The sequence below is a fragment of the Neoarius graeffei genome, chromosome 5 (genome assembly GCF_027579695.1).
Source record: "Neoarius graeffei isolate fNeoGra1 chromosome 5, fNeoGra1.pri, whole genome shotgun sequence".
In the NCBI taxonomy this organism is placed as follows: domain Eukaryota; kingdom Metazoa; phylum Chordata; class Actinopteri; order Siluriformes; family Ariidae; genus Neoarius; species Neoarius graeffei.
The window spans coordinates 99,653,985-99,666,954 of NC_083573.1; the positions used below are offsets into that span (position 1 = coordinate 99,653,985).

Sequence of the window (12,970 nt, forward strand, 5' to 3'; positions counted from 1 at the left end):
TAAATGTAATGCAAAATAGGTAGTGTAATACAAAAATAAGGCAATGATCGGACATAGCAGCAAAAAGGGCAGTAATGTGCAAACGTGCAAACAAATGTAAGCAGATGTAAACAGTCAAGGACAGTAGTCCATGGTTATAGATGCCTATCAGCTGTTCAGGAGTCTGATAGCGAAGGGAAAGAAAGAGTTCTTTAGTCTGACAGTCTTACATTTCACACTTCTGTACCTCCAGCCTGAGGGTAGAAGTGTGAACAGTCCGTGCTGGGATGGAGGCAGCTCTCCTGTGGACTCTGCAGTGGTAGATGCTCTGCAGAGAGGGCAGTGGAGTTTTGGTGATCCTCTCAGCAGTCTTCACCACCCTCTGCAGGTGTTTGTGGTCCATAGCTGTAGCGCTACCGTACCATAAAGTGATGCAGTTGGTTAGGATACCCTCAATCATGCAGCTGTAGAAGTTGCTGAGGATCTTGGGCGACATACCAAACTTCCTCAGACTTCTCAGAAAGTACAGTCGCTGTTGAGCCTTCCTAACCAGCTGTGTGGTGTTAAGTGTTCATGTGAGGTCCTCACTGATGTGAACACCCAGGTATTTGAAATAGCTCACCCTCTCCACCTCAAGCTCCTGGATGAACAGTGGCCGATGAGGTCTCCTCTCCTTCCTCATGTCCACTATCATCTCCTTCGTCTTGTCAGTGTTGAGGGTGAGGTTGTTGTCCTCACACCATGACACCAGACTGGCCACCTCCCTCCTGTAGGCTATTTCGTCTCTGCCAGTGATGCGTCCTATCACTGCGGTGTCGTCCACGAACTTCAGGATGTTGTCCTTGTGGGAGATGACACAGTCATGGGTGAACAGGGTGTAGAGGATGGGGCTGAGGATGCATCCCTGTAGGGTGCCAATGTTTGTGATGATGCTGGTTGAAGTCCTATTACCAATAGGCACACACTTATTGTTAATCTAGTGTCATCCTCTTTTTGGCACAAAATAGCCTGTATTGACACACCAATGACAATTTTAGAAAAAATACAGTCAATTTTATTGAACTTTTTTGCAACAAGTTACTCTGTGTGCCACATATTGTGCTATATTTTCCTAAGGAAGAAGGTGGGCAAGATCTTGTGCACCTTCAGAGCAGAACCGCTGTCTTTTGTTTCCAGTTTTGACAAAAGATTTTAAATAGTTCAATGTGTTTTAGTTGGAAACCTGTGACAAGTGCAATTTTAAGAACTTTTGGAGACCTGAAACTTGACAAATCTCCATTCCAAGTCCATCCGAGAAGATTAAACACCTCCAGATTACCTGTTTTTATCACATTCCTTCTAAATTGTGGAAGCTTTTTAAGGTGCAAAGGGCCACAGCTACAGACTCTTTATACTGGCTGTGAAAGGAGCTGCTGATTCATAGAGCATGACCGGGCATTGCAGGCACTACGCTCACCAGGACTCATCATGTCTGGACTCACCACTCTGGGACACTGAGTGGACCTGGCTGGACCTGATCTTCAGAACACTGATGGAGTCATTGCATGTCAGGGACTGAGATCTGTATGGATTGTAACACAACTACTCTAAAAGTGGGACTCTCTTGTGGGTGCAATGGGCTTATCAAATCAGTCTCATATAAAAAGGGATCAGTCTCATAAATCCATTAATCAGTCTCATAAATTCATTAACCATTAATTCAAGTGTCTAATAGCTCATAGCTAAACTATTAAAATCAATGGAATAACTTGGTGGTGATGTTGCTATAGTTTAGTGAGTATTGTAGCTCTAATGTAATTCATTTACTCGAGATCTATAACATTCATACAACCAAATGGGTGAAGGCCATTAGAGTACTTTTCTCAGCAGAGGTTGGCACTTCAGTGAATATTGTAACAATAAACAGGACACAATTTATTCCAAAGATACCATTTATTGAAATAGCTGACAAGAATTAGCGAACTAATACTGATCAGATATAGCAACAATAGCAGCCAAGGGATAATTCAATATAAATGATACAATATATACAAATAAGAATCAGTAGTGTGTATGATAATTAAGGCACTAATGGTGATCAGAAGTAATAAGCTATAGCCAGTGTTACAGTGTAGGGCGAGTGGATGTTAAAATGTGAGAGGGAAATCACGTGGTTGTGTGTGTGTGTGTGTGTGTGTGTGTGTGTGTGTGTGTGTGTGTGTGTATGGAATGTGAATGGAATGCACGAGCCATGCCAGGCCGTGCCTACAAGGAGAGCACACGATAAATAAGAACAAAGGAATCTGTAGTTAAACTAGCCTTGGCTAGGCCTTAAACCCAAACTGGTCAGCACAGCGCATGTGAGGAAGTTAAGAAGAGAGAGAGAGAATGCACAATCTAACTAAATACAGATAGTAAACAAAGTAAATCAACAACACGCAGTCTAAGACCGACCTTCATGTGAATCAAAATGCATACATTTCAGAATCAGAAGCACTTTATTGCCAGGTATGTTACACACGAGGAATTTGACTCCGGTTCGACTTAGCTTTCATAGTACAGAAGTACAAGAGAGCAAAGTCCCATGGCAGCCGTCTGCGGTGCCATCTTGGATGGAATCACATCTCATCTCATCTCATTATCTCTAGCCGCTTTATCCTTCTACAGGGTCGCAGGCAAGCTGGAGCCTATCCCAGCTGACTACGGGCGAAAGGCGGGGTACACCCTGGACAAGTCGCCAGGTCATCACAGGGCTGACACATAGACACAGACAACCATTCACACTCACATTCACACCTATGGTCAATTTAGAGTCACCAGTTAACCTAACCTGCATGTCTTTGGACTGTGGGGGAAACCGGAGCACCCGGAGAAAACCCACGCGGACATGGGGAGAACATGCAAACTCCACACAGAAAGGCCCTCGCCGGCCCCGGGGCTCGAACCCAGGACCTTCTTGCTGTGAGGCGACAGCGCTAACCACTACACCACCATGCCGCCCGGAATCACATTTAAATCATAAATGAATTCAAATAAACAACACTCTTCACATTAACTAGCTACAAGCAAAAACTAACAATTTTGCCCAGATGCTAGCCTCACTTGGGGTGATTGCTCTTGTTAGTGATTGAAAGTGCCTTCTCCGAGGATAGCGCGGAATGCAGATCCAGGAAGAAGATGGTTTTGTTCCTTACAGCTCGTCAGCTGAAGATCCTCGGTGTCCCGTCAGTTGTCCGATGATCTAGAAGGAATCTTGGTTATAATTTATCGACGTTGAAAAAGGGAAAAGGGATCCGGTTGCCTTTTCTCTTTGAAACACTGTGTGGGTGGCAGTAACTAACCGGTTCAGTTATTATTACAACTCTGCGAAGGTCAAATACATTGAACTTTGGCTAAAGTCCAGTATCAATAGCTCATTCTTTGTTCTCTGTCCTTCTGTAGTACCAATGCATGGCTTCTCTCTTTCACATGTGGAATCCACTGCCAGAGAGGGAGAATTTCGGTTATGCTGCGAGTTTAAAGCAGTCATGACATCACTGTACCTGGTATCCGGTATCGTCTCTGTCCAGTACTGTTTCAGGGAGTCAGAAGAATGGGTGGAGATAGAACATGGTGTAGAGTACAGAGATTGGTATGTTCAAAAATGGTTACTAGGACTACGGCTTGGCCGCTCCCCTACACTCTCCTTTCACGTGAGGAAAAGGAAATGCTGGTGGAGTCCTGTGGAGGAACGGAGGAGCCTGATGAAGATCCTTTCCCTGAACTGTTACTGTTTCCACACCTAGAGGGAAGCACTGGTCACGTTTTAGTGTATAAAACATTATGAATATGAACTTGTATGTTGTCTCTGGTAAAAGTCTGTGTCAGGTTTGTGTGAAGGCTTTTAATAAGAAATGGCTCCATGGTAGAGTTGACACACCCTGGTGTATTGTCCTCGGGTTGAGTAAGGAAGAGCAACAACAGTGGAGAGCGCTGTATAAGCCTCCATTCACTAAAAGAGCTGGAGATGTATGCTGGAGAAACCTGCATGGAATTATTACTGTTAATGCTTTAATCTCCTTTCTGTGTCCAGAGACCAGCCACGAGTGTCCTTTTTGCCTCCAGAGGGAGACTGCTTTTCATATTTTGATGCAGTGCTCCAGACGAAAACCCCTTTTTACCTTCTTGCAGACTGGTTGTTGTTGTTGTTGCTGCTGCTGTTTTAATCAAAGGTATTCAGTGCGAATGTTTATCCTGGGTGTAAAATATTTAAGAAGAAAGCAAGCTGAATATCAGCTTTTAAACTTCATTTTGAGCCAAGAAAAAAATGCCCATTTACATTAGGAGGAAAAACAAAGTCAAGCAAAAAGGAAGCCACAATGTACAACCCCGATTCCAAAAAAGTTGGGACAAAGTACAAATTGTAAATAAAAATGGAATGCAATAATTTACAAATCTCAAAAACTGATATTGTATTCACAATAGAACATAGACAACATATCAAATATCGAAAGTGAGACATTTTGAAATTTCATGCCAAATATTGGCTCCTTTGAAATTTCATGACAGCAACACATCTCAAAAAAGTTGGGACAGGGGCAATAAGAGGCTGGAAAAGTTAAAGGTACAAAAAAGGAACAGCTGGAGGACCAAATTGCAACTCATTAGGTCAATTGGCAATAGGTCATTAACATGACTGGGTATAAAAAGAGCATCTTGGAGTGGCAGCGGCTCTCAGAAGTAAAGATGGGAAGAGGATCACCAATCCCCCTAATTCTGTGCCGACAAATAGTGGAGCAATATCAGAAAGGAGTTCGACAGTGTAAAATTGCAAAGAGTTTGAACATATCATCATCTACAGTGCATAATATCATCAAAAGATTCAGAGAATCTGGAAGAATCTCTGTGCGTAAGGGTCAAGGCCGGAAAACCATACCGGGTGCCCGTGATCTTCGGGCCCTTAGACGGCACTGCATCACATACAGGCATGCTTCTGTATTGGAAATCACAAAATGGGCTCAGGAATATTTCCAGAGAACATTGTCTGTGAACACAATTCACTGTGCCATCCGCCGTTGCCAGCTAAAACTCTATAGTTCAAAGAAGAAGCCGTATCTAAACATGATCCAGAAGCGCAGACGTCTTCTCTGGGCCAAGGCTCATTTAAAATGGACCGTGGCAAAGTGGAAAACTGTTCTGTGGTCAGACGAATCAAAATTTGAAGTTCTTTATGGAAATCAGGGACGCCATGTCATTCGGACTAAAGAGGAGAAGGACGACCCAAGTTGTTATCAGCGCTCAGTTCAGAAGCCTGCATCTCTGATGGTATGGGGTTGCATTAGTGTGTGTAGCATGGGCAGCTTACACATCTGGAAAGACACCATCAATGCTGAAAGGTTTATCCAGGTTCTAGAGCAACATATGCTCCCATCCAGACAACGTCTCTTTCAGGGAAGACCTTGCATTTTCCAACATGACAATGCCAAACCACATACTGCATCAATTACAGCATCATGGCTGCATAGAAGGAGGGTCCGGGTACTGAACTGGCCAGCCTGCAGTCCAGATCTTTCACCCATAGAAAACATTTGGCACATCATTACACGGAAGATACGACAAAAAAGACCTAAGACAGTTGAGCAACTAGAATCCTACATTAGACAAGAATGGGTTAACATTCCTATCCCTAAACTTGAGCAACTTGTCTCCTCAGTCCCCAGACGTTTACAGACTGTTGTAAAGAGAAAAGGGGATGTCTCACAGTGGTAAACATGGCCTTGTCCCAACTTTTTTGAGATGTGTTGTTGTCATGAAATTTAAAATCACCTAATTTTTCTCTTTAAATGATACATTTTCTCAGTTTAAACATTTGATATGTCATCTATGTTCTATTCTGAATAAAATATGGAATTTTGAAACTTCCACATCATTGCATTCCGTTTTTATTTACAATTTGTACTTTGTCCCAACTTTTTTGGAATCGGGGTTGTAATAATGATTACTACAGCAATGATAAAATCCAGGATTTTCATTCACTTTCACTAGCTTGCCTTCATGGAATGGTGTGGGTTCTCTTTTATTTTATTTATTTATTTATTTATTCATCTTAATTATCTATTTGCTGTTATGCTTTGAGGTATTGTAAATAAACATCTTTTTTAAAATTCAATTCAATTCTCTCTCTATTTCAGACTCTCTCTCTCTCTCTCTCTCTCTCTCTCTCTCTCTCTCATAAATGGGATTCTGATGTTTCCTCTTCATATTTTTGACCGGGGGAAAACTGCGGATAACTGAAACTGCAGTGACAGTCAGCGGATACGGTGGTCCCACTGTACTTACATTTATTCACAGCCAAGTTAAAATAAAAATTGAAGAAAATAGTTATATCGAAAATCAAGGACAAAACTGAGCATGTGGGTTGAATCCTGAATAAAATATTTCCATAAGACAGAGCAAAGAGCACATAGAACTACATCAGATCAAAATAAGTCCATTATAAATCAATACTCTCAGCAGTACCAGTGGATCTCTGAACTTTATCTTCTGATCTTTCTGCTCCTTCCTCCATCCCGCTCTTGACTGTGTGTTTTGTTTGTAGAAATTTGAACACAGATCAGAGTGTAGTGTCTATAGGCTGCTCGCTCTCATAGATGTCGGTTATGTGCATGAGCTAATGGTGTGATAATAAATTGTAGCTGAGAGATTGTGGAGTGCAGAAAGACGTCGCTGCTCCTGTAAATGTGCTGATGTGGCGTCCTGTCCTCTGATTTCTGTGTGTGAGAGAAACACTCACATTTCTGTTACATGGTAAAGTTTAGTTGTATTATGGCTGTGTTTGTGTGTTTGAGGTCAGTGTTCTGATATTTCATCATTTCTCTTCCAGTCTGTGTGAGTGTAATCTGACAGAGGAAAGCTGTAGAGTTCTGTCCTCAGTTCTCAGCTCAAACTCCTCCAGACTGAGAGAACTGGACCTGAGTGGAAACAACCTGCAGGATTCAGGAGTGAAGCTGCTCTCTGCTGGACTGGAGAATCCACACTGTACACTGGAGATACTGAGGTAGGTGTGTATATACACACACACACACACACACACACACAGTAATGCCGCTTTTCCACTACAAACGCGGCTGAGCCGTGCCGAGTCGAGCTGAGTCGAGCTGAGTGGGGCTATCGAAGTTGCATTTCGACTACAACCGCGCTGAACCGTGCTGGCTGGAAGTGGGTGGACACATTGGGTGGAGTTAGCGAAAGTGGGTGGACGTCACGTGATGTCGTTAAGCAGCGCAAACAGTGACATCAGTGACAGTGGCGGAACAAGTCAGAGCCGGGCCGGGGGCGGGGCAAATGACCGGGCATTTTATTAAAGCTTATCATAACATCATTTTAGGCTACAAAATGTCCGCAACTGCGGTGTTTACCAATTTCAACACTACCGGGTGCAACTATGTTATTTAGTACATCAAGTCCTTCAAACGAACATGTAACTCAGAAACAAAAAACATTAGGATACTGTACATGGCTCATAATAAAACATCAATAGCCTATACTGCGCACATTATTTGAAGGGCATACGAATGAGCGCTCAGAGGTTGCAACGGTGACAGGAAGAGTCAGAAATAAAAGGAGGGCGGTGCAAACCTCACTGAATGCACTGTGTTTACCAATTTCAACACTACGGGGTGCAACTATGTTATTTTGTACATTAAGTCCTTCAAACGAACATGTAACTCAAATAAAAAAACATTCGGCGACATACTGTACATGGCTCATAATAAAACATCAATAGCCTACTGCGCGCATTATTTGAAGGGCATACGGCGAGCCTTGCGCTCCGCGAACTCGTCCACGATGCTCTGTGTCACTGATTCAGTGATCTTTTAAGCGGTAGTCTCACGACCCAAATAGTAAACAATAAACATGGAGGACATGGAGTCGTTAGTGTTGCTGGTCTTGGTGCTGTGGCTTGTTGTCACCGACAACGCCAACAGATACTGGCAAGAGCGTATAGATGAGGCGAGGCGCATAAGGCTTCAGAAATTCTCGTAATTCATAATTATTCTTCTTCCGGGTTTGCGGTGTTTACAGATCCCAGCGCGCTCGCGGGGCGTGTGTGGGCATGTGAGGACACGCCTCCTCACCAATCAGTGCACAGGGGAGTGTCTGCTCACGCCTCCAGCCTCACTCGGCTCGGTTTGGCTTGCTTCAGCCCCACTCCAAAACGGTGCGAGTTTTAGGGGCTAAGCAGGGCTGAAACGAGCCGAGTCGTGCTGGTTTTTGGTAGTCGAAACGCGAGCCGTGTCGGGCTGAAGTGAGCTGAAGCGAGCTGAAGTGAGCTGAAAAAGGGTAGTGGAAAAGGGCCATAAGTGTACTGTAAAGATTGTGTGTAGTAAAGCTGAGTGATTTATGCTGTAACTGAGTTTTTTTTCCCTACAGGCTGGAACACTGCAGTATTTCAGGCCAAGGTTGTGCTGCTCTGTTTTTAGCTCTGAGGTCAAATCCCTCATCACACCTGAGAGAACTGAATCTGAACTACAATAAACCAGGAGAATCAGTAGTGAAGCTGCTCTCTGATCTACTGAAGGATCCACACTATACACTGGAGACACTACAGTGAGTTATTGACTGTCTCTACACACACACACACACACACACACACACGAGTCTCTTGTCTTCAGTTACCAAAGGGCAAAATTTGGCATTTATTTATTTACAGACAGACATATAACATTATTTTCAATTCTGAATTTTAAATGAAGACATTTGACCCTGTCATTTAAAGGATATTTGTCCTTTTTCCATGTTCAAAAACCATTCAAGTTTTTTTATGATTGCTGAGGCAACATTGTGAAAACAGGGCTCATCATCTTAAAACACTGAACACAATTCACAAAACCACAAACCCAAAGTGCAAAACTCCTCATATGTTCTGCAAAATTAAGCACTGCATTCAGAACTACATCAACACTTATCAAAATCAAAACTTTTACACCAAACAGCACACATTTCATTCATATTACCACATTTTTGTCCAACCAGCTCCACACTGTTGTTCTCAATCAAAAGCACTTTCATCTTTAGTGGGCTTGTCATCATAGTTCTGTATGCAGAGAGAAACTGTTCAAGTCTCCATAAATATGTGCAGAAACACAAACACTGCTGAAACAAAACCTTTCATTTTTCTCCACGACAAATCAAATCAGTGAGACAAATGCACAGCACATCGTACATTACAGCTGAAGGAACAAAAAATATACTCCATCAAATACAGTGAACAGAAAAGAAAACCTGAGGGGAAAATATACAGAAAAAGTTACAAAAAAAAAAAAAAAATATATATATATATATATATATATATATATATATATATATATATATATATATATATATAAGTGCTGTCAAAAATGTCGCGTTATTAACGTGTTAACTTGACTCAATTTTAACGGCGATAATTTTTTTATCGCGAGATTAACGCTCTGTGACGTGATGTAGGTTTTTCATAAGCTTTTGAAACTGCCAGGAACTTGGAACAGAGACTTTGCTTAGAAAAACGATAGCAGCCTGCCCCGCACCGCACCGCACCGCACCGCACCGCACCGCACCGCACCGCACAGCCAGAGTCCTCTGCCCTCCTCCCTCAAAGAACCAGCGCGGGCAGGGCGCGCTAGTAGAGATGGGATTTATGGCTCTTTGATGGGATCCGCATCTTTGTGATCTGTTCTTTGAAAAGAGCCGTTCAAAAGACTGGCTCATTTGGCTGTTTTTAAATATTTATTCAGTTTTAAGAAGACAGCGTCTAAAGAAGCCAGATCCCTCTGAACTGTAAACTCAATGCTATCCCAGAAATCCTTCCTGTAATATGCAAATTTGGCCGCCTCTGATTGGACAGCGCGACGCATCAACAGGCAGAAAGTGTAAAAGTACAAAATGTGTTAAGTGAGCTGAAACAGTAAAGATCAGATTCAATGCAATATTTATCAACGAACAACTTAAAGTTAATATAATAGTGTACTTTATATTATAATCAAGCATGTCAAGCCTACCGTCACTGTGTAACCTGTCTCTCTGATAGACTAACTCAAGCAGTAGATCACTTCACTCACGGTTCTCTTGTTAGTCTCGGGACGAAGAGCCCTGGTGCTCAGCTTAGGTTTCAGTTTGCAGTGGCTGTGTCAAGACGTGTTATGCTTTGCAATAAGAAAAACATTGGTACAAAACAAGCCCATTCACTTTTTTATGCTGGTAAGAGAATTACAATGGTTTTTCGTGTGACAAAAATGTGCGATTAAATTGCGATTAATCGCGAGTTAACTATGACAGTCACGACATTAATCGCGATTAAATATTTTAATCGCTTGACAGCACTAATATATTATATATATATCACACACATATACACACACACTATATATATATATATATATATATATATATATATATATATGTGTGTGTGTGTATATATATATATATATATATATATATATAAAATATGTGTGTGTGTGTATATATAATGTGTGTGTGTGTGTGTGTGTGTGTGTATGTTCTTTTCACTGCCCAGTTGGGTCTGGCAAGTGTTTAAAGAAAATGAGCCATATTTTCAAAATCATGCTTCAGTAATCATATAAATAAAGACCCTGCAAATCTTTAGCATTGTGGTGTGTGTGTGTGTGTGTAAGGACTCTGATGATTGATGGTGTTTTAACCTTATCATTCTGTCCTGTTCTCTGTCTTACAGCATTAAGATCTGAATCATTCACATTCAGATGTAGAAGTTCCACAACGATAACCGTGACTGATCACATCCTTTATCCACTCAGCTCCACGTTACTTCACACCGATATTTCCTCATATCCTCCTGACTACCAGGGGGGAAAAAAGTTTTTAAATCTCTATTTTTTTTAACTTCCCCAATTGTTTGAAAGGGAATGAGGACATTGACAAGAGTTTTTATGAAAAAAAAAGTTTTTATTTTTAAGATATAACATGTCCTCTACAGTGGACATCGGAACGTCATACATGTGAAATAGTATGATAATCACAATCTGTAAATGAAAATACAAACAATTCCACTTACAAATAAGTCACACTTCTATACATGAGTGAGACATCGAACATCAGGGTTTTTTTTGTTTATATTGTGATCTTTGATGTATTTCTGATTGATTCATGGGGTATGATATTTCAAAAAGCAATTCCCCTTCTTTGAGACACAAAGGAATACCTTGCACTTGGTGCACATCACATAGGTTTTACTTTTGCAACCAGATCTGCGACACCTTGATGCATGTTTCATCTACCATCTCCGGGAGATGGATGGCCCCATAGTATCTCAGAGCTGCATTTGGCTGTGGTTTCCACTTTTGACGTGGGGGAGTGTAGTCATCCTCACTGTCACTTGCAACTCCTGCTTGGGCCCAAGTAATCAACTGCTCACCAAGGAACATTTTGAATTCAAGAAACTTCAGTGCTTTCTTTCCCAGAATCTGGCAATCAAAATGACTGCTATAACATTTGTTTATATTTTTTATTGCCATAACATTCGCAACAACAAATCACATTTAATGAGATTGTAAATGTGTATTACGGTGTGTGAGAGGGAACGGGAACTGTTATTAAAACCCAATAGACCTTTTCTCCTTTTTATTTTACATTTTATTTTAAATGTGTATTAGTGTGTGAGAGGGAACAGGAACTGTTATTAAAACCCAAAAGACCTTTTTTCCTTTTTATTTTTATTAAATACATGGTTTATTTATCAGTATTATAGAACACACCCCGAGCCACTACATTTTAAAGCAAGACGCCCTTTTGATTTAATAAAATCAGTGAAACTTATTTCCCTCTGAAATTTGGTCATTGTGATATGTTTATTTCTGTGATATCTAAAAAAAACAAAAAAACAGGCCATTCTGTAGCTGGGAAGTTATTTATTTTTAAGGGATTCCTGAGCAAATAATGTGCATGAAATCGCTCACTTCACACAGTCAAGCAGAGAGAGGAAGTCCGGTGTGTGCATGCACAAGTTTTCATTGACTAGCCACTGACATCATTTTGCCACAAGACGAGGAGCTAATCACAACAACATTCGCATTGCAACTTCAGTACTCAACTTGTGACAGAAAATATGACCGAGCCAATGGATTGTACACATCAAATGCTGGTTATTATGTTTCTCCCTATTGTAAATATTGCAATTAGTGAAGAACATTCTGCAATTAGCCCAAATATGTATCTTTTTGAGGCGAACTTCAGCCTGGTCACTCATCTTGTTGAAGTCTGTTTTTCATTGAGTGTATTCTAATATTCGTTAATCATAATTAAAATTATGTATTGATTTCACAGTGTAAATATTATTCCTGTGCATTAGATAGTTTACATAGATCCTTTTTTTATCATTGCGATGGTGAAGACTGCTAAGTGAAAATTTGTATAATTACACTATACACCTTTATTGCACAACTTCTGGTGAACAACCTCTCGATTCGCTTATCATATTTCATTGAGCAAGACAATATACGGTTCTTTTTCACTGTGGCAGCGGGGACATGGTCAAGTGCCGGTCAGAACACAGTTTATTTTGAAACTGCTGAAAAGTGTGTTTTGTGTTAAGTGACAGTTAAAAAATAGAAACGAAAGTGACCTTGATCCTGCCTGCCTGTTACATTTTTTTTTATTTTTGTGTTTGTTCATGTTTTTGCCAAAAACAGTGATCAGAAGTAATAGTTTTGGGAATACGTACCCTCCTCTATCTTTGTAATGCCTTTCTTTGTAATAGATTTTCCTAAAATTGACTTTAGTATGACCTAATGAATTTCCTGTATAACCCACCCGTTTCAGACATGAGCCCAAGGAGAGAAAAAAAAACCTCAACTTTGATTGAAGGGATTTTATATATATATATATATATATATATATATATATATATATATATATATATACAGGTCCTTCTCAAAAAATTAGCATATTGTGATAAAGTTCATTATTTTCTGTAATCTACTCATAAACATTAGACTTTAATATATTTTAGATTCATTAC

The 12,970-nt window shown here is 40.7% G+C and overlaps 1 protein-coding gene across 2 annotated transcripts in view; it reads left to right on the forward strand.

Moving 5' to 3' along the window:
* The window catches only part of LOC132887160 (NACHT, LRR and PYD domains-containing protein 9-like), a 60,240-nt gene extending 48,458 nt beyond the window's left edge, over positions 1-11,782 (forward strand). For both annotated transcript variants that reach the window (XM_060922624.1, XM_060922622.1), the window contains 3 exons: positions 6,821-6,994; positions 8,371-8,547; positions 10,670-11,782. In XM_060922624.1, the coding sequence (XP_060778607.1) occupies positions 6,821-6,994; positions 8,371-8,547; positions 10,670-10,682 (364 nt within the window). In that variant the 3' untranslated portion in view covers positions 10,683-11,782. The remainder of the gene's footprint in view (positions 1-6,820; positions 6,995-8,370; positions 8,548-10,669) is intronic.
* The last annotated feature ends 1,188 nt before the right edge of the window (positions 11,783-12,970 follow it).